The sequence below is a fragment of the Eurosta solidaginis genome, chromosome 4 (assembly GCF_040869045.1).
Source record: "Eurosta solidaginis isolate ZX-2024a chromosome 4, ASM4086904v1, whole genome shotgun sequence".
Classification (NCBI taxonomy): domain Eukaryota; kingdom Metazoa; phylum Arthropoda; class Insecta; order Diptera; family Tephritidae; genus Eurosta; species Eurosta solidaginis.
The window spans coordinates 72,717,512-72,736,518 of record NC_090322.1 but is presented as its reverse complement, the minus strand read 5'-3'; the positions used below and the strand labels follow the sequence as shown (position 1 = coordinate 72,736,518).

Below are 19,007 nucleotides of genomic sequence, written 5' to 3'. Positions count from 1 at the left end.
TGATATTCCGCTCCGTTTTTTGTTTCCCTGCGTCGGTTTCGAAAACAGAAACCCCGGTAATTTTGGCACTTCGATCAGTGTCAAACTAGCGTGGAACCCAGTGGAATCTGCGTGGACCATGAGTTTGACAGTGATCGAAGTGTCAAACGGCAGTGTGTAGGAAAGAGAAAGCAATTGTTTCCTTCTCATACATATCCTACTTGTAAACCTGTACTATGCTTACGAAGTTGATCATATAAATTGTTAGCATTGTATCCTTTAACTGACGGAAATATCTCGTAAGGTAATGCATTATCACAGAATTATATTTCATTATTAAATAATATTTATTTTTTAAAAGAGTATTAGTCGCGGGCAGAAGAAGTAGTGTGTTGAATTTCATTACAAACATTTCTTTAAATGACAGTTATTGCAAAAAAAAAAAAAAAACGCGTGATGATGTGATAGACCAATGAATGGATGAGCATGGCTAACATAAACTTTTTTTTCAGTTGACTTAAGTAGGATATAAAACAAATCGTTGGACTCTACCACCAATTAAGTCGATTGTGGATACCGACACAAATTGATTTAGTTTATCTTATGTTTTATTGATTTCAGTAAAGAAGTAAGTACTCAATTATAAGTTTTTTTCACCCTGGTATCAACGAAAGAAAGCTTCTTAAAGTTATTAGCAAATGAAAAAGAAGAAAATATGTTTATATTTTTGCTTTTTGATGAAAGTAACGTTATGGTTAGCTAGCCTAGTGTTTTCTTGCCAGTCATTAATTAAACATTAGATACCCATATATTTCTTTCTCATACTTATATTTCCAGGGTTACTTATTAAATGAAATTCTTAGCCCACTTGTAACGCCATTTATACTAATTTTTGTATTTCGGCCGAAAGCATTGGAGTTGGTAAAATTTTTCAGAAGTTTTACAGTGAGTGTGAAGGGCGTCGGAAATGTGTGTTCATTTGCACAAATGGACGTTCGAAAATACGGAAATCCGGACTGGCAAATACCAAAGCCTTCCTTAAAACAAAAGGGAAACCTAGAAGACAATGGCTTAGCTGCTAAAAATGAAGACGATAATGGAAAAATTGAGCTTTCATTAATTCGGTTTACCTTAACCAATCCCGAATGGAAGGTGCCACTAGAAGCTGCAAATTTTTTAAATGAAATACGTGAACATGCTGCTGAAGACCTGAAAAATACTATGACAACTGACACGGATACAAAACCCAATCCTATAACAGAAAGTTTAATATCTTTTGGAACTATCGATGCCGAGGTATAAGAAATTATTATTTAAAATAATATTTTATGTATATTATCTTAATTTTGCATTTCAGTATTCTTCCTTGGCAACATCCGTTTTTAATGCTTATAACGTTCAAAGAGCTGAATTATTAACCTCGTCTTTTAAGCAATCATATATACCATATAAAGCTCAGAATAGAAAAATGGATAATACTCAAATTATTCCACAAACGAGTGGCTTTGAGCAAATGCTTCAACAAAGCCTTGGTAATCAAGAGACAAATATCCTTAAATTGCAGACATCAAATGTTAGTTCATTAGAAAACATGCGCAAACTACGCATTAACAAAGTAGAGGGGCGATTACAAGGACCATCTGAAGCACTTTTATATAAGTAAGTACAATTCTTAAATGTACATAAATCGTTGTCAAATGTGAGGAATTCCATGTTCCTATGTAAATAAAATATTGAAGTATTATCCGTAAAAAATTTCATGGGTCGTTTTGTATGCGGTTTAAATCAACACCCCCACCATAGAACAGTACTCGTAGCGCTAGACCTATCAAAAGCTTTTGATGCGGTCAACCATGGCTCGTTACTGCAAGACCTGGAAGGGTCTACCCTTCCCCCATGTCTTAAAAGGTGGACTGCAAATTATCTGGGTGGTCGGCAGGCATCGGTGCAATTTAGAAACGAAACATAAAAACCAAGGAGAATTAAACAACTTCTGTTTAATTTCTACATATCTAAGCTACCTTCACCACCGGAAGGAGTCACAATCGTTTCCTACGCCGATGACTGCACAATAATGGCCACAGGCCCAGGCCCAAAGATCGATGCGCTATGCAATAAAATAAACGGCTACCTCCCTGATCTCTCCAGTTGTTTCGCCTCGCGAAACCTGGCATTATCACCGACTAAATCTTCCGCGACCTTATTTACAACATGGACGTCCCAAATGTCGACCATTTTGAACATCCACGTCGATGGCACTACGCTACCGACTGTCCTACACCCCAAAATCTTGGGTGTGACGTTTGATCAGGATCTACATTTTGGTGAGCACGCAGCCGCAGTTGTTCCGAGAATTCAGAGCCGTAAAAAAATCCTCAAATCCCTCGCTGGCAGTACCTGGGGAAAAGATAAAGAAACGCTCATGACTACATACAAAGCAATTAGCCAGCCGATTACGTGCTACGCGTCACCCATATGGTCGCCAAGCCTAAAAATCACCCACTGGAAGAAACTAGAGGGCTGCCAAAATACTGCTATCAGAATCGCCACGGTCTGTCTTCTTATGTCCCCAGAACACCATCTGCATAATGAGGCGAGAATACTCCCCATCAGGGAGAGAAATGAGATGCTGACCAAACAGTTCCTGTTGAATACCCAGAAACCTGGGCATCCCAACAGACATCTGATTGATGAACCAGCACCGCCTAGGGGCTTAAGGAGTCATCTCCGTAAGCATTTTGAGGAAATACGGCACCTGAGAACCCAGCCGTATGAAGTGAAAAAACACAAGCAGGTCCTTGGTGAACTCCATAAACAGGCGTCGGACCTTTATGCCGGAAATTGCCCGGGGAGTCCAGTACTTAAAGAAAATTATCCAAAACTCGCGGAAGAGGAACGCATACTCCCCAGGGAAACGCGTGTCACTCTTGCTCAACTTCGTTCTGGATACTGTAACAGGTTAAACTCTTACCTATCCAGTATCAACCCCGACATACAAAATGTATGCCCCGCTTGCAATGTGTCCCCACATGACACCAACCATCTCTTGAATTGTAATGTGGAACCAACGCCTCTAACACCCCTTTCCTTATGGCCCACCCCTGTTGAATCGGCAAGTTTCCTTGGACTCCCGTTAGAGGATATTGATGACAATTTGTGATCGGTCGCGGCTATAAGGTGGGGCGAACATTGCTACAACAACAACAACAACGTATGGCCGCGTCACAATGAAACTTCTCATGTTCATGAGTTTTGATGCAAAAGTGAACATCGTCACAATCGCTCGTGATGTTGCGTTAATAAATATAAAAGAACTCCAGACTTAGCGATTGAAGTCTTTTTCGACTTGTCCATTCACATAAAAAATTTCTCGAATCACTGATATAAATATTCTCACTGTATTAGAAAACAAGTAAGGAAGGTTAAGTTCGGGTGTAACCGAACATTACATACTCAGTTGAGAGCTATGGTGACAACATAAAGGAAAATAACCATGTAGGAAAATGAACCGAGGGAAACCCTGGAATGTGTTTGTATGACATGTGTATCAAATGAAAGGCATTAAAGAGTATTTTATGAGGGAGTGGGCCATAGTTCTATAGGTGGACGCCATTTAGGGTTATAGCCATAAAGGTGGATCAGGTTGACTCTAGAATGCGTTTGTACGATATGGGTATCAAATGAAAGGTGTTAATGAGTATTTTAAAAGGGAGTAACCCTTAGTTCCATAGGTGGACGCCGTTTCGAGATATCACCATAAAGGTGGACCAGGGGTGACCCTAGAATTTGTTTGTACAATATGGGTATCAAGAGAAAGGTGTTAATGAGTATTTTAAAAGGGAGTCATGCTTAGTTCCACAGGTGGACGCCGTTTCGAGATATCGCCATAAAGGTGGACCAGGTGTGACCCTACAATTTGTTTGTACGATATGGGTATCAAATTAAAGGTATTAATGAGGGTTTTAAAAGAGAGTGGTGGTAGTTGTATAAGTGGTCGCCTTTTTGAGATATAGCCATAAAGGTGGATCAGGTTGACTCTAGAATGCGCTTGTACGATATGGGTATCAAATGAAAGGTGTTAATGAGTATTTTAAAAGGGAGTAATCCTTAGTTCCATAGGTGGACGCCGTTTCGAGATACCGCCATAAAGGTGGACCAGGGGTGACCCTAGAATTTGTTTGTACAATATGGGTATCAAAAGAAAGGTGTTAATGAGTATTTTAAAAGGGAGTAATCCTTAGTTCCATAGGTGGACGCCGTTTCGAGATATCGCCACAAAGGTGGACCAGGGGTGACCCTAGAATTTGTTTGTACAATATGGGCATCAAACGAATGGTGTTAATGAGTATTTTAAAAGGGAGTGGGCCTTAGTTCTATAGGTGGACGCCGTTTCGAAATATCGCCATAAAGGTGGACCAGGGGTGACTCTAGAATGTGTTTGTACGATATGGGTATCAAATTAAAGGTATTAATGAGGGTTTTAAAAGGGAGTGGTGGTTGTTGTATAGGTGGACGCCGTTTCGAAATATCGCCATAAAGGTAGACCAGGGTGACTCTAGAATGTGTTTGTACGATATGGGTATCAAATTAAAGGTATTAATGAGAGTTTTAAAAGGGAGTGGTGGTAGTTGTATATGTGAAGGCGTTTTCCAGATCGCGACCAAAATGTGGACCAGGGTGACTCTAGAATGTGTTTGTACGATATGGGTATCAAATTAAAGGTATTAATGAGAGTTTTAAAAGGGAGTGGTGGTAGTTGTATATGTGAAGGCGTTTTCCAGATCGCGACCAAAATGTGGACCAGGGTGACACAGAACATCATCTGTTGGATACCGCTAATTTATTTATATATGTAATACCTGCCAAGATTTTAAGGGTTTTTTTATTTCGCCCTGCGGAACTTTTTCATTTTCTTCTACTTAATATGGTAGGTGTCACAACCATTTTATAAAGTTTTTTCTAAAGTTATATTTCGCATCAATAAACCAATCCAATTACCTCACCATGTTTCATCCCTTTTTTCGTATTTGGTATAGAATTATGGCATTTTTTTCATTTTTCGTAATTTTCGATATCGAAAAAGTGGGCGTGGTCATTGTCGGATTTCGTTCATTTTTCATATCAAAATAAAGTGAGTTCAAGTAAGTACGTGAACTAAGTTCATTAAAGATATGTCGATTTTTGCTCAAGTTATCGTGTTAACGGCCATGCGGAAGGACAGACGAAAGACTGTGTATAAAAACTGGGCGTGGCATCAACCGATTTCGCCCGTTTTCACAGAGAACAGTTAACATCATAAAATCTATACCCCTACCAAATTTCAAAAGGATTGGTTAATTTTTGTTCGACTTATGGCGTTAAAAGTATCCTAGACAAATTAAATGAAAAAGGGCGGAGCCACGCCTATTTTGAAATTTTCTTTTATTTTTGTATTTTGTTGCACCATGTCATTACTGGAGTTGAATGTTGACATAATTTACTTATATACTGTAAATATATTAAATTTTTTGTTAAAATTTTACTTTAAAAAAATTTTTTTTTAAAGTGGGCTTGGTCCTTCTCCGATTTTGCTAATTTTTATTAGGCGTACATATAGTAATAGGAGTAACGTCCCTGCCAAATTTCATCATGATATCTTCAACGACTGACAAATTACAGCTTGCAAAATTTTTAAATTACCTTCTTTTAAAAGTGGGCGGTGCCACGCCCATTGTCCAAAATTTTACTAATTTTCCATTCTGCGTCATAAATTCAACTCATCTACCAAGTTTCGTCGCTTTATCTGTCTTTGGTGATGAATTATCGCACTTTTTCGGTTTTATGAAATTTTCGATATCGAAAAAGTGGGCGTGGTTATAGTCCGATATTATTCATTTTAAATAGTGATCTGAGATGAGTGCTCAGGAACCTACATACCAAATTTCATCAAGATACTTCAAAATTAACTCAAGTTATCGTGTTAACGGCCATGCGGAAGGACAGACGGACGACTGTGTATAAAAACTGGGCGTGGCATCAACCGATTTCGCCCATTTTCACAGAGAACAGTTAACATCATAAAATCTATACCCCTACCAAATTTCAAAAGGATTGGTTAATTTTTGTTCGACTTATGGCGTTAAAAGTATCCTAGACAAATTAAATGAAAAAGGGCGGAGCCACGCCCATTTTGAAATTTTATTTTATTTTTGTATTTTGTTGCACCATGTCATTACTGGAGTTGAATGTTGACATAATTTACTTATATACTGTAAAGATATTAAATTTTTTGTTAAAATTTTACTTTAAAAAAAATTTTTTTTTAAAAGTGGGCGTGGTCCTTGTCCGATTTTGCTAATTTTTATTAGGCGTACATATAGTAATAGAAGTAACGTTCCTGCCAAATTTCATCATGATATCTTCAACGACTGACAAATTACAGCTTGCAAAAATTATAAATTACCTTCTTTTAAAAGTGGGCGGTGCCACGCCCATTGTCCAAAATTTTACTAATTTTCTATTCTGCGTCATAAATTCAACTCATCTACCAAGTTTCGTCGCTTTATCTGTCTTTGGTAATGAATTATCGCACTTTTTCGGTTTTACGAAATTTTCGATATCGAAAAAGTGGGCGTGGTTATAGTCCGATATCGTTCATTTTAAATAGCGATCTGAGATGAGTGCTCAGGAACCTACGTACCAAATTTCATCAAGTTACCTCAAAATTTACTCAAGTTATCGTGTTAACGGACGGACGGACGGACGGACGGACATGGCTCAATCAAATTTTTTTTTCGATCCTGATTATTTTGATATATGGAAGTCTATATCTATCTCGATTCCTTTATATATGTACAACCAACCGTTATCCAATCAAACTTAATATACTCTGTGAGCTCTGCTCAACTGAGTATAAAAAATACTTGCTAACATATTTCGTCTCCTATGCATTTTTTAAAATGCAGTTTTTAATTGTGGAAAATGTTAGAAAAGTACGAACGAGTTTGAAATATAATTACGTTTTCAAAGTCTGAAAGCACTCATAGCCAAAATGCAAGTCAAATTTTTTTCTTATGCTTTGCTGCAACCAAAGTTGGAAGCTGGCTACTTTTTCATGTCAGATGGCGCTGGTGATGCGCTATTTGTCTCTCTCCATGCAAATACATGCAATCTACACATTTGTCAGCGCACGATGCTGCAACAAAAATCTTATGTGACCGGGCTTTAGGGCATACAATAAAATGTTTGGAAAAAAATCCTAAGACTCGGTTCATTCAAGTTCAACTCAGATTTTCAGTTAAACCACGCTTAAACTTATTGTTCTGTTTTCAGTCTACTTTATCTTAAGCTGACCTTAAGCGGCCGATCCGTCAGGGCTAAACTCCAGCTAACCTATAGCCATCATCCAGTGAGTTTTCTAGCTCCGTATCACGCTCAATTCTCACGAGAATTCTCTGGATCATTGGGAGCATTGAGATGCAGATCGTAATATTTTTATTTGTACACATCATTTGTGATAGATATATTTCGCTGTTGTGTTTCATTTAAAAGATAAGGCTAGAGGCCAAGCAGCGACATCTATTTTTGAAAAAGTAGGGCAGTGAGCCAAACCAAAGACAAGAACTTCACAAATTATCTGGCTCACAAATTGAACCAGACTTCCATCATGATCTTTGCGGCTCGATGATGCCTTATCAGTTAATTGCGATCATTCGCAATGGCGCCGAATATACCCAACAAGCATATTTCGGTTACCATACATCTAAAATCTCAAGCGTTTTTCGATACACTGGCTCATACTTGAGAATGATATCATCAGCCAAACAGGGAATTTTTTTATAAACGCTGTTAGCTAAGTCGAAAAAAATATTGTTCTCAACTCGTACTCACGTGTGGTTCTCTAATTGGACTCAAATGAAAGATTCCAATACTATTTTCACGAAAATAAAATAAAACATGTATAGTTTTTTTATAAATTATAACGCTTCGTTACTGCTACCAGCCGTATTATTTATTTCTCACAATAAACAGCTGTTGGCTTTGGTGCTACCACGTTGGAGAAGATTTTCTTAACTCCACCTCCACTCGATGTCCAATATAGGATATCTACTGATGAAATGTGCTGGACGTTCATTTGAGAACTATAAATATCTCAAAATCTCTCAAAGGCTGGATACTAATTTGAGAATCACGTTGGAGATCAACTCGAGAACGTTCAATTTTAAAAAATTTCTCAAAGTTGGGATAGTGATTGGACAATTTTGTTGGATATCAACTTCAGAACTGGATATATATTTCTCGAAGGGTGAGAAATAGTTTTCGTATGTTTATTGGGTAAACAAAACCCAGCTGGTGCGTACCTACAAATTATATAGATAATAAAAATCGAATCCTGCCGCACAAAAAAACCAACCCCAAAGGCGGTCTTAACCTTTGACTGAAAAACTGCTATGTTGTTTAATTGGAGTTTGAATTTGACTAGAGTTCAAGAAAACTTAGTGTAAGCTTAGCTTAACCAACTACTGAAAAACCGGTCCACCTTTTACTCAAAACGGCCTTTTGATGCTGATGATAAGGAAACGATTTCTGCACATAATGGTAAAAGAAAGCTGGAAGTTCATTGTCAAGAATCTCTAAAAGTTACTAAAAATTAAAGCTGCTAACTCCGAAAATTTTCAATACATTTTACAATTCAAATTGTTGAATGAGGTTTCAATCAGGGACGGAAAATAATATTTTTTTTTCGGAGTCGAAAAAGTCGGGGCGAAAAAATTGTCCTAGCTGAAAATGTTTGAGTTCTCAGGTATCCCTATAGCAATATTATGTCGAATCATGCATCCTTTTTATTTTTTGAACTTTTTCCATAAAAGTCCACATATAAAAGTAAAATCTGTATTTTTATTTATTGAGTCCGATAGAACTAGTTAAACTCGGACTTTTAAAAATAAAAGTCCGGAAATAAAAGTTAAATCCGGACTTTTATTTTTTAAGGCCAAAATAAAAGTCCGGCTTGATAAAGAAACAGGTTATCCGAATTAAAAAAAAAATTGTTTTATCTTCAAAAATTAAAATCCGGATTTAACTTTTATTTCCGGACTTTTATTTTTAAAAGTCCGAGTTTAACCAGTTCTATCGGACTCAGGTAATAAAAATCGGAAAATAATTTTATCTTGATACAAATATATTAAAAGTCCAAAATTAATAGTTTTGCAAGGAATTATATTATAAAAGGAATAATAGTTTCCGTACCTGGTTTCAATGTAATTGAGTTTTTTCGTTTCACTCATGATACACATTAGACTGGGTTGGTCCCCATACCAAAAAAAACAAAGAAGTGGCTAATGTCCGCCCCTAATGTTGAGAGGGTTTCGGAATTTTTTTTTTTTTGATCCTTCGAAATACAGCCGGAAAGGTTTTTTCGTTGTAACTTTGTTATTTGACGTCCGATTTTTAAAGTTGATATGTCATTATTTTGGCCTTGAGAAGCTTCACATTTCCGTTTAATGTCCTTTTAAGCTATGAAGTCGTTTTCACATAATTAGGTCAGCTAACAAAATTTTACCCCCCCCCCCCCCCCCCCCCTAATGTACGTTTCCTTACCAAACGAAAGTACTTAAAAATGCAAGAAAATGTTGCTTTGAAACCATATTACTAAAACAATAAACAAAGAAGTTATAGCACTTTCAATATTTATTGCAACTGTTATTTTACCTGATTCTTATTATACTTAGACCTGAAACTCATGATATTTTTGGAGGAAAAATTGCAGGGTTTGCATTGAAAAGTTAATAAAGATATGCCAAATATCATGAATGGGGGAAGTCAAAGTAAATAAGTGAGTCAAACCTGTTGTTTCGTATTTATAATAATAACGCTATGCGACAAAATCAACTTTTTTTCTGGGTATTGCACAAAACCCACTTCTTTGTAGAGATTGAGGGTTAAGTAAACAAAGTACTATCTCCGTTTTTCGAACTTAGCCTCCAAAAAATAGATATCAGCTTACGAAGTTCGAAATTCTACATTTCAAAATTTTAGTTTTTTGTTAACGCGTTCAGCAAATTGAAATTAGGGGCGGATATTAGCAACTTTTTTGTTCCACTTATTCTTTTTCCGCCATTGTCCCCCTTTGACATAAACTGTGTTTTGGCATACTCTTTGGAACAGTGATACCATATTACTTACTTACTTAATTGGCGCTTAACCGTCTAAACGGTTATGGCCGTCCAACAAGGCGCGCCAGTCGCTCCTTCGCTCCGCCAACCGGCGCCAATTGGTCACACCAAGGGAGTTTAAATCGTTTTCCACCTGGTCCTTCCAACGGAGTGGGGGCCGCCCTCTACCTCTGCTTCCATAGGAGGGTTCCGATAGAAACACTTTCTTGGCCGGAGCATCATCTTTCATTCGCATAACATGGCCTAGCCAGCGCAGCCGCTGCGTTTTAATTCGCTGGACTATGTTGATGTCTGCGTATAGCTCGTACAGCTCATCATTAAATCTTCTTCGGTACTCGCCATCGCCAACGCGTAGAGGTCCATAAATCTTTCGAAGAACTTTTCTCTCGAACACTCCCAAAGCCGCTTCAGCTGCTGTTGTCATGGTCCATGCTTCTGCCCCATATAGCAGGACGGGTACGATAAGTGACTTGTAGAGTATGATTTTCGTTCGCCGAGAGAGGACTTTACTTTTCAATTGCCTACCTAGTCCAAAGTAGCATTTATTGGCAAGATTGATTCTTCGCTGGATTTCAGTGCTGATGTTGTTGCTAGTGTTGATACTGGTTCCCAAATAAACGAAGTCTTTTACTATTTCGAAATTATGGCTGCCAACAGTAGCGTGGTTGCCAAGGCGCATATGCGCTGACTCTTTGCTCGATGACAGCAGGTACTTCGTTTTGCCCTCATTCACCATCAAACCCATCTTTACCGCTTCTTTTTCCAGCTTGGAATAAGCAGAACTAACAGCGCGGGTGTTTAAGCCGATTTTGAAGTTGAATAAGCTGTTTTGGGTAAGTATTGAACCAAACACCTGTTCAAGAATATACAAAACTTTATCTGCCGGAAAGTATGTATCTCGATCGTTCATATTCGGTTCAACTTAACTGTTGATCCGAACTTGATTATTCCAAATCCTTTGCTATGGTAGCTTGTTACTGGTGTGTGGGCTTAGCCGAACTCCAGAGCGCTGTACTATGTATCTGAACGGCTAGAAGGCGTGCATTCCGCCTTATTAAACAGAGCCTTCCCCTCACTCACCATTCAAGGGGCGCTGCTGCCAAGAAGTCATTCATAAAATAAAGGAAGGTAACAAAGATACTCCGGTATACCCATAGATTCTAACAGAAGCAAACGCTTGCTGATTGGATGTCACCAAAACGATTAACGAAGCAGTTCCTCAGCTAGTCACTGTGGCGCTAATAGATCGTGGTTATTCCTATTGGCAGATACCTGCCGAAACTTGATATATGAAGAAAGTTCAGAATCTTGCAGGACACACGAATTAAACCGATACAACTCTTCGATAAAGCAGGTAAAATTGAGTTAAGTTGATTGGGGAGAGCACTATTCGCACTTTGGAAGAGTTAAATTGAGTTTTTCCAAACTTCCAAAGGTATAGCCTTAATCCCATGTGTAGTATACCGACACGGGATGAAGAGGTGCTTCGCATACATTCCGGATCCAAGTAAGCACGGAGGCGGAGTGTTTGTTGTACCCAAAAAGAAGACGTAGTCGCTGTGCCCGTAATGTTGGAGGGGGACAAACAAATCAATGTTGCGGCGAGTCTTATGGATTAACCTCCAGCACAGCAAAGTGGCGTCAACCGAACTTCTCTTTGCCATTTAGGATATTCGGTGTGGTTGTATAACACTAGCCATGGCTCTGATCTGAAGGAAAGGTTTCTGGAAAATTTTTAGAATGTATTAGTACAGTTATTGAAACAATGCTGAATTCTACTAGTAAAAATAATAAAATTTGTAAAAATACCTTATAAAAAATTAAATATTTACAAAACATAATTTTATTGAAGCAGTAGTGCTTTTTCAGCATTTGACAAATTGTATTTCTGACAACTTACATAGTTTATGTCAAATACGTAAAAGTATAACTACCTTTTTTCTTGTATCATGGTTCTACTGTTAAATTTTGATAAATAGAGGTAGCAGGTTTCACCACGGCGTTGACGTTATGTTCCAACAGTTTTAGAATGATGTTATATTGGGTGTGTTCGAACCGCGAAATAATAACAGCAGTACTGCTAAAGTGGTCAGTGAAAATTTTTGTGTTGCATTTCATTTGCTAGTAATGATTGATAGATTGCCAACAATTAAGCCAACGAACGCGCGATCTTGCCATAGCTGTTCAAACTTTGCCGAAGGACGTGGTGCTCTGTCATAATAAAAGTAATAATTTATAATACACGTTCAATAATGTCGGGAGATCTGTCTGAAGGCTGAAAAGAAAATTTTGCGTCGTTCAAAAGATATTCAGGAAAAACCGAAAAATAACCACGGACTTCCCCGAAAACGTAAGATGCCAAAATTAAAAAACAAAACTTCTGCGAAAATTATTTTCTTCCAGTACGTCATGTAAAAATGTCCAAATTTTACGAAAGTGTACTAAAAATTTATCAAAACAATAGTTTTGAGAAAGATAACCGTTTAAAAACACAAGCCGTTACGTCAATTAAATTATTTTATTTTGTTATCCGAATATCGCTATGAAGTTTATCAAAAGATATCATATTGTAAAGAATTTAGTGCAATTCCTCTTATTTTCAACCTTCTACTAACGCTCGAATCACTTAACTGTTGAATAAATAACTCCACTATTCAATAGTGCAAAATAGCCTTTATTCAAGTACTTCACAATACTACTACTTCTCGACAGATAGCGTGCTCAAATCAAACTCATCCGTCGTGTCTCAGCTGTACTGCTTTTATACTGTGCGGTTTCCTCGTTGACATATTTCTAGGCGCTTCTATTTCCAGAACTTACTAGTTAGTTATCAGCTATAAAATTACCAGCTATAACTACGTTTATAGCTTCTCATATGCGCGTGTATATTTGAGTGATACTTGCATAAATTATTGCCTACTTTTGGGAGCATGTGTTTGTGCGTTGCTCTCCGCTATGGACATATGTATAGACACAATGATTGATTCGTTTATGTAGATACAAGTGACTGCCTGCTTTATTGTTGTTGTGGCTTCATTTACTTAGCATCAGACTAGTGATGTGAGTATCACTTGGTGTCACTTATATTCGTCACACTGCCCTCCACCTAAATCTGATCGTCTCAATCAGACAAATCTCTCTATCTAAACGCTGCCAGCATTTCCAAATGAACCACTTTCATTTTGGTTCCTGGTTTGCCAATGGTTTGTATGGGGTACACTACATCGTTGATCCGTTTTACAACTTTGTATGGGCCTTCCCAATTACACTGCAATTTCGGGGACAAACCTTTTTTTCGTTGTGGGTTGTATAACAGCACCAAATCTCCTTTCTGAAAATCTTCCGAATTAATTGCTTTATCGTATCTGGCTTTCATCTTGTCACTCATAACCTTTGCTCGTTGCCTTACCACACCTGGGAGTTTGGCCCGTTGTCTCATGCACTGCCGATCGGCAAGCCATCAAGAATAATGATATGTGTGTATCCCACTCCTTTGTCTACTACTTTCCTTAAATGCTCCTGCAAGATTCTGTTGAAACGTTCGACCATACCATCGGACTGAGGATGTAATGCAATTGTCCGTGTTTTTCGAATGCCCAATGATTTACATATTTCCTGGAACACAGCTGATTCGAAATTCCTGCCTTGGTCAGAATGTAACTCCATTGGTACACCATACCTTACAACCCAATTGTTTATAAACACTTCTGCTACTGTTTCCGCTTCTTGATTTGGGATTGGGTATACCTCTGGCCATTTGCTGAAATATCCATAGCCGCCAGTACATATTTCAAATGGCGCACCTGAGTTATATTGCTTCATCTGGCCATGACTTCGGGTTTTGGGCCCTTTCGCTCTGTTGCAAACCTCGCAGTTCGCGCTCCACTCAGTGACCGACTGACGGCAACCAACCCAATAGAATCTCTGTTTAATCTTCTCGAGCGTCTTCGTGATTCCAAGATGACCTCCGCTTGGATCATTATGCAGCTCGCTGAGCACGTCAGGAATCCTCTTTCTGGGAACAAATATCAGTTTCTTCTTGCATTGACCATCCTCACTCTCCCATACTCGATGCAAGCAACCGGATATCAATTCTAAACTGTTCCACTGTGCCCAATATGATTTCGCAATGGGACTCTCTGCTGACATCTTCTCTATTTGGTCTTTCGTTTCGTTCGAGCCCTTGCATAACATGTGACAGATCAGTGTCTTCTAGCTGACACTTCCTTAGTTGTTCCTTGTCCCATTCATCCGTACACGTTATAGTCAGTAGCCGGACATCTATAATGTCTTCTTTAGCCTCGGCCTTTGAACAGTGCTTGCATTCCAAACTACATGGTCTTCGTGACATTGCATCAGCATTTCCATGTTTACTACCTTTTCGATGCTCAATGGAAAAGTCATAGCCTTGTAGTCGCTCGATCCACCGTGCCAATCGTCCTTCCGGATTATGGAACTGCAGAAGCCATTTCAACGCTGCGTGATCTGTTCTGACGCGGAATCGCTGGCCGTAGAGGTATTTGTGAAAATGTTTAATGCACTCTACCAATGCCAACAGCTCTCTCCGTGTAAAGCAGTGGTTCCTCTCTGGTTGTCCAATTGAGCGGCTGTAATATGCAACTACCTTCTCCTGTCCATCAACCAGTTGTGACAAAACGCCTCCTATAGCATATGCACTCGCATCTGTATCTAGAATAAATGTTGCTCCTGGAATCGGATATGTCACCCTTGGGGCAGTGCACAAACGCTCCTTCAATGTTTGGAAAGCCACCTCTTGCTCCTTTTTCCATTCAAACGCTTTACTTTTTTCTTGTAAGCTCATGGAGGCTATGGGCTACGCTGAAAAAGTTTGGTACAAATCGGCGGTAATATGTACACAACCCAAGGACACTTCTCAATTCATGCAGGTTCAGTGGTCTTGGTCAATCCTTTACTGCCTCTATCTTCTCATTCGCAGTACAGATGTCTCTGTCGTTACCTTGTGACCCAAATAATTTATTTCCTTTTTAAACAGCGAACACTTTTTTTTACTTAGTTTCAGACCAGCACCAGCTATTCTTTGGAAAACCTCCTCCAAGTTCTTGAGATGTTCTTCGAAGTTCTTTCCCAATACGATGATGTCGTCTAGGTACACTAAGCATATTTTCCAATGTAGTCCTTTCCGTACCTGATCCATGAGTCTTTCAAAAGTAGCTGGTGCATTACATAGTCCAAAAGGCATCACTGTAAATTGCCAAAGACCATCACCGACACTGAAGACTGTTTTCTCTTTGTTTTGCTCCTTCACTTCCACTTGCCAGTACCCGCTTTTCAAGTCCAGTGTGGAAAACCATTTCGTACCAGAGAGCGAGTCCAGAGTGTCGACAATTCTTGGCAATGGGTAGCTATTCTTTTTCGTAACGTCATTCAACTTCCGGTAGTCCACGCAAAACCTCATTTTTCCATCCTTCTTATTTACAAGTATTACCGGTGAGCTCCATGGACTAGCTGATGGTTCGATGACGCCGCTGTCGCTCATTTCTTGTACGATTTGATTCACAACTTCCCGCTTCGCCAATGGAACACTACGCGGAGCTTGGCGTATCGGCCTCGTGTCTCCAGTGTCAATTCGATGTTTCACAACATTGGTGCGGCCTGGTTTGGAACCATCCTGGTCAAATATGTTTGCGTACTTTAGGAGCAGTTGCTTTGCCTTACTCTGATTATCTTCCTCTAGCCCCTCCGTCCATGTCGTGAAAGATCAGTATTACTAGATGAAACGTGTTCCTGGAGCTGTTCACAGTTAATAACTAATTCAGCCTCTTGGCATCTTCCCAAAATAGCTCCTTTGTTCAGTTTGAGTGGTGACTTGAACTCATTGAGTACTCTTACCGGAATACGTCCATCTTGTTTTGTCATAGCAAGGGTTTTTCCTACAAGTATGTTGGGTGCTGATTTGTTTGATGCTTCGACAACCCACAATTTGTTTCTCCCACAATCTCCACCAATCTTTGCCCAAATGACTGCTTCTGATTTTGGTGGTATGTGCTGACTTTCTTCCACCAACACTCGTTTACTGCTGTAGCCTCTCTCGTAGCCGAAATTAAGTGGTACATCCATGTTCTTATATCGCATCGTCTTGCTTTGCATGTCGATCTTGATGCCTTGGTCGATTAAGAAGTCCACTCCAATTATGATTTTATCAACAATCTCTGCCACTATAAAATTGTGTACTACTGAGACATTCCCAATTGCGACTTCACATGATACTTCTCCTAGAACCGTGGTGTCTTCTCCAGTGGCTGTACGCAATCTTGCTCCATGCAATGGTCTTATTTTCTTGTTGACTAAATCCGCTCGAATGGTGGAATGAGATGCACCCGTATCTACAGTCAGTGAACGTTCCTTTCCATCCACATGTCCTCCGACAGTAAGATTGTTTGACCTTCTTCCAATTTGCGAGATAGAGATTATGGGGCATTCCATTGAGGGAGCCAGCTGTCGCCCCTTGCGGCTGACTCGCTTTAGTTTATCGATTGAGTGGACTTGGAGATTTGCTCATCTCCTTCAGCTCTGCGTTTACGTCCACCCACATTGTTGGAACTATTAGGACCGGTGCTTCAATGACGTGCAATGTGGCCTGGGTTGCCGCACTTGAAAAATTTCATAACTCCGTCATTTTTCTGTTCTGACCCCTTCAGTGCTTCCAAATTGTGTCTACCCAGTCTGGCCTTTCCACTTCCACGCGATGAGCTTTGTACGCTGGCTTACTCAAAAGTGAGGCTGTTTCCTGAGTCAGTGCATGCGATACCGTTTCAGCAAATGTCAGTTTTGGATTCGCATATGTAGCTCTTTTCGTTTCCACATCTCGTATGCCATTTATGACGCTCTGGAGTTTTAACCTCTCGGTGTATTCCACGGGTTCGTCCTCATTTGCTAAATGGGTCATCCTTTCGACACCCGACGCAAACTCCTGCAAAGTCTCGTTAGATTTTTGGTAGCGGTTATGCAATTCTATTTGGTAGATCTATTTTCTGTGTTCCTGTTTCTTGTGCGGCCGCCGTGGTGGGATGGTAGCGTGCTCAGCCCACCACACCGTATGCCCTGGGTTCAAACCCCGGGCAAAGCAACATCAAAATTTTAGAAATAAGGTTTTTCAATTAGAAGAACATTTTTTCTAAGCGGGGTCGCCCCTCGGCAGTGTCTGGCAAGCGCTCCGGGTGTATTTCTGCCATGAAAAGCTCTCAGTGAAAACTCATCTGCCTTGCAGATGCCGTTCGGAGTCGGCATAAAACATGTAGGTCCCGTCCGGCCAATTTGTAGGGAAAATCAAGAGGAGCACGAAGCAAATTGGAAGAGAAGCTCGGCCTTAGATCTCTTCGGAGGTTATCGCGCCTTGCATTTATTTTATTTTTTTTATTTCCTGTGTTCGCTTCCGTACCGTCGTTCTACAGCAGCCATCAATGCTTCATAACTGTTACTTTCGTACTCTGGGATGGTCTGTAAGATCTCATCAGCTGGTCCTTTTAAAGCCACGAACAGTGCAGCAACTTTATCTTCGGCGTTCCAGTTGTTCACTGCTGACGTCTTCTCAAATTGGAGCTTAAATACATTGAAAGGAACAAAACCATAAAACGTTGGGATTTTACCTTCAGAGTAGACGTTGAAGTTATTGGACGGTTCAATTGTAACTCCTGAATACGATCTTTTAAGGATCTATCTCGGCCTCCATTTTATCTTGGCGACCACTGAACCCTTCCTGAAACTGCGTTAGTTTCTCTTCCATACGCGCTTCCAGTTGTGCAGAGATCTGCTATGATACCTGTGCTGAAATTTGTGTCGACATATCTGATATACGTGCCTCTTGTGCTTCAATTTTAGATGTTATTTCTGACGACATTTCTGAGATACGTGTCTCGTGTGATTCCAGTTAGGATGCCATATATGTATTTTGCTCTTCCAGTTGTGATGACATATTTGTGGATATTTGTGACGACATTTCTGAAATGCGTGCCTCCTATGCTTCCATCTTGGATGGTAAACGTGTCTCCTGTGATTCTAGTTGAGATGCCATACTTTCAGTTATACGTGTTTCCTGGGTTTCCATCTTTGTCGATATCTGTGATAACAAAACTAATATCGCATTATTCTCGCCGCTTGCGACTGGACTCGGACTTCCGTTCTTCTCTTCCATTTTTGTTGTTGATTCTTCCACATCAAAATAAAAGACATACTCGTCCACATCAATTCCTTGCGACTCCATTACCTTTCTTAGCCCTGCTTGAAGTTCGATCTTATTGCCGGTTGTATTCAATCCAAGGTTCTACAACTCCTTTTTCAATTGCTTGATCTTTAATTCACTCAACTTTGCCATGTCCAAGTTGTATTCCCAATCTAAGGAATTTATTCAACAATTCCTCTTCTGACACCAATTGTAACGAATTTAGTGCAATTCCTTTACTTGCAACCTTCTACTAACGTTCGAATTACTAAACTGTGGAATAAATAACTCCACTATTCAATAATGCAAAATGGCCTTTATTCAAGTACTTCACAATACTACTACTTCTCGACAGATAGCGTGCTTAAATCAAACTCATCCGTCGTGCCTCAGCTGTACTGCTTTTGTATTGTGCGGTTTTCTCGTAGACATACTTCTAGGCGCTTCTATTTCCAGAACTTACTAGTTAGTTATCAGCTATAAAATTACCAGCTATAACTACGTTTATAGCTTCTCATATGCGCTTGTATATGTGAGTGATACTTGCACAAATTGTTGCCTACTTTGGGGAGTATCTCAGATATATGCATGTGTTTGTGCGTTGCTCTCCACTGCTTATATGGACATATGTATAGACATAATAATTGATTCGTTTATGTAGATACAAGTGACTG

The 19,007-nt window shown here is 39.4% G+C and overlaps 1 protein-coding gene across 5 annotated transcripts in view; it reads left to right on the top strand.

Moving 5' to 3' along the window:
- The window catches only part of Atg9 (autophagy-related protein 9), a 347,588-nt gene that overhangs the window by 264,714 nt on the left and 63,867 nt on the right, over window positions 1-19,007 (top strand). For all 5 annotated transcript variants that reach the window (XM_067782082.1, XM_067782081.1, XM_067782079.1 and 2 more), the window contains 2 exons: window positions 817-1,275; window positions 1,337-1,638. In XM_067782082.1, the coding sequence (XP_067638183.1) occupies window positions 817-1,275; window positions 1,337-1,638 (761 nt within the window). The remainder of the gene's footprint in view (window positions 1-816; window positions 1,276-1,336; window positions 1,639-19,007) is intronic.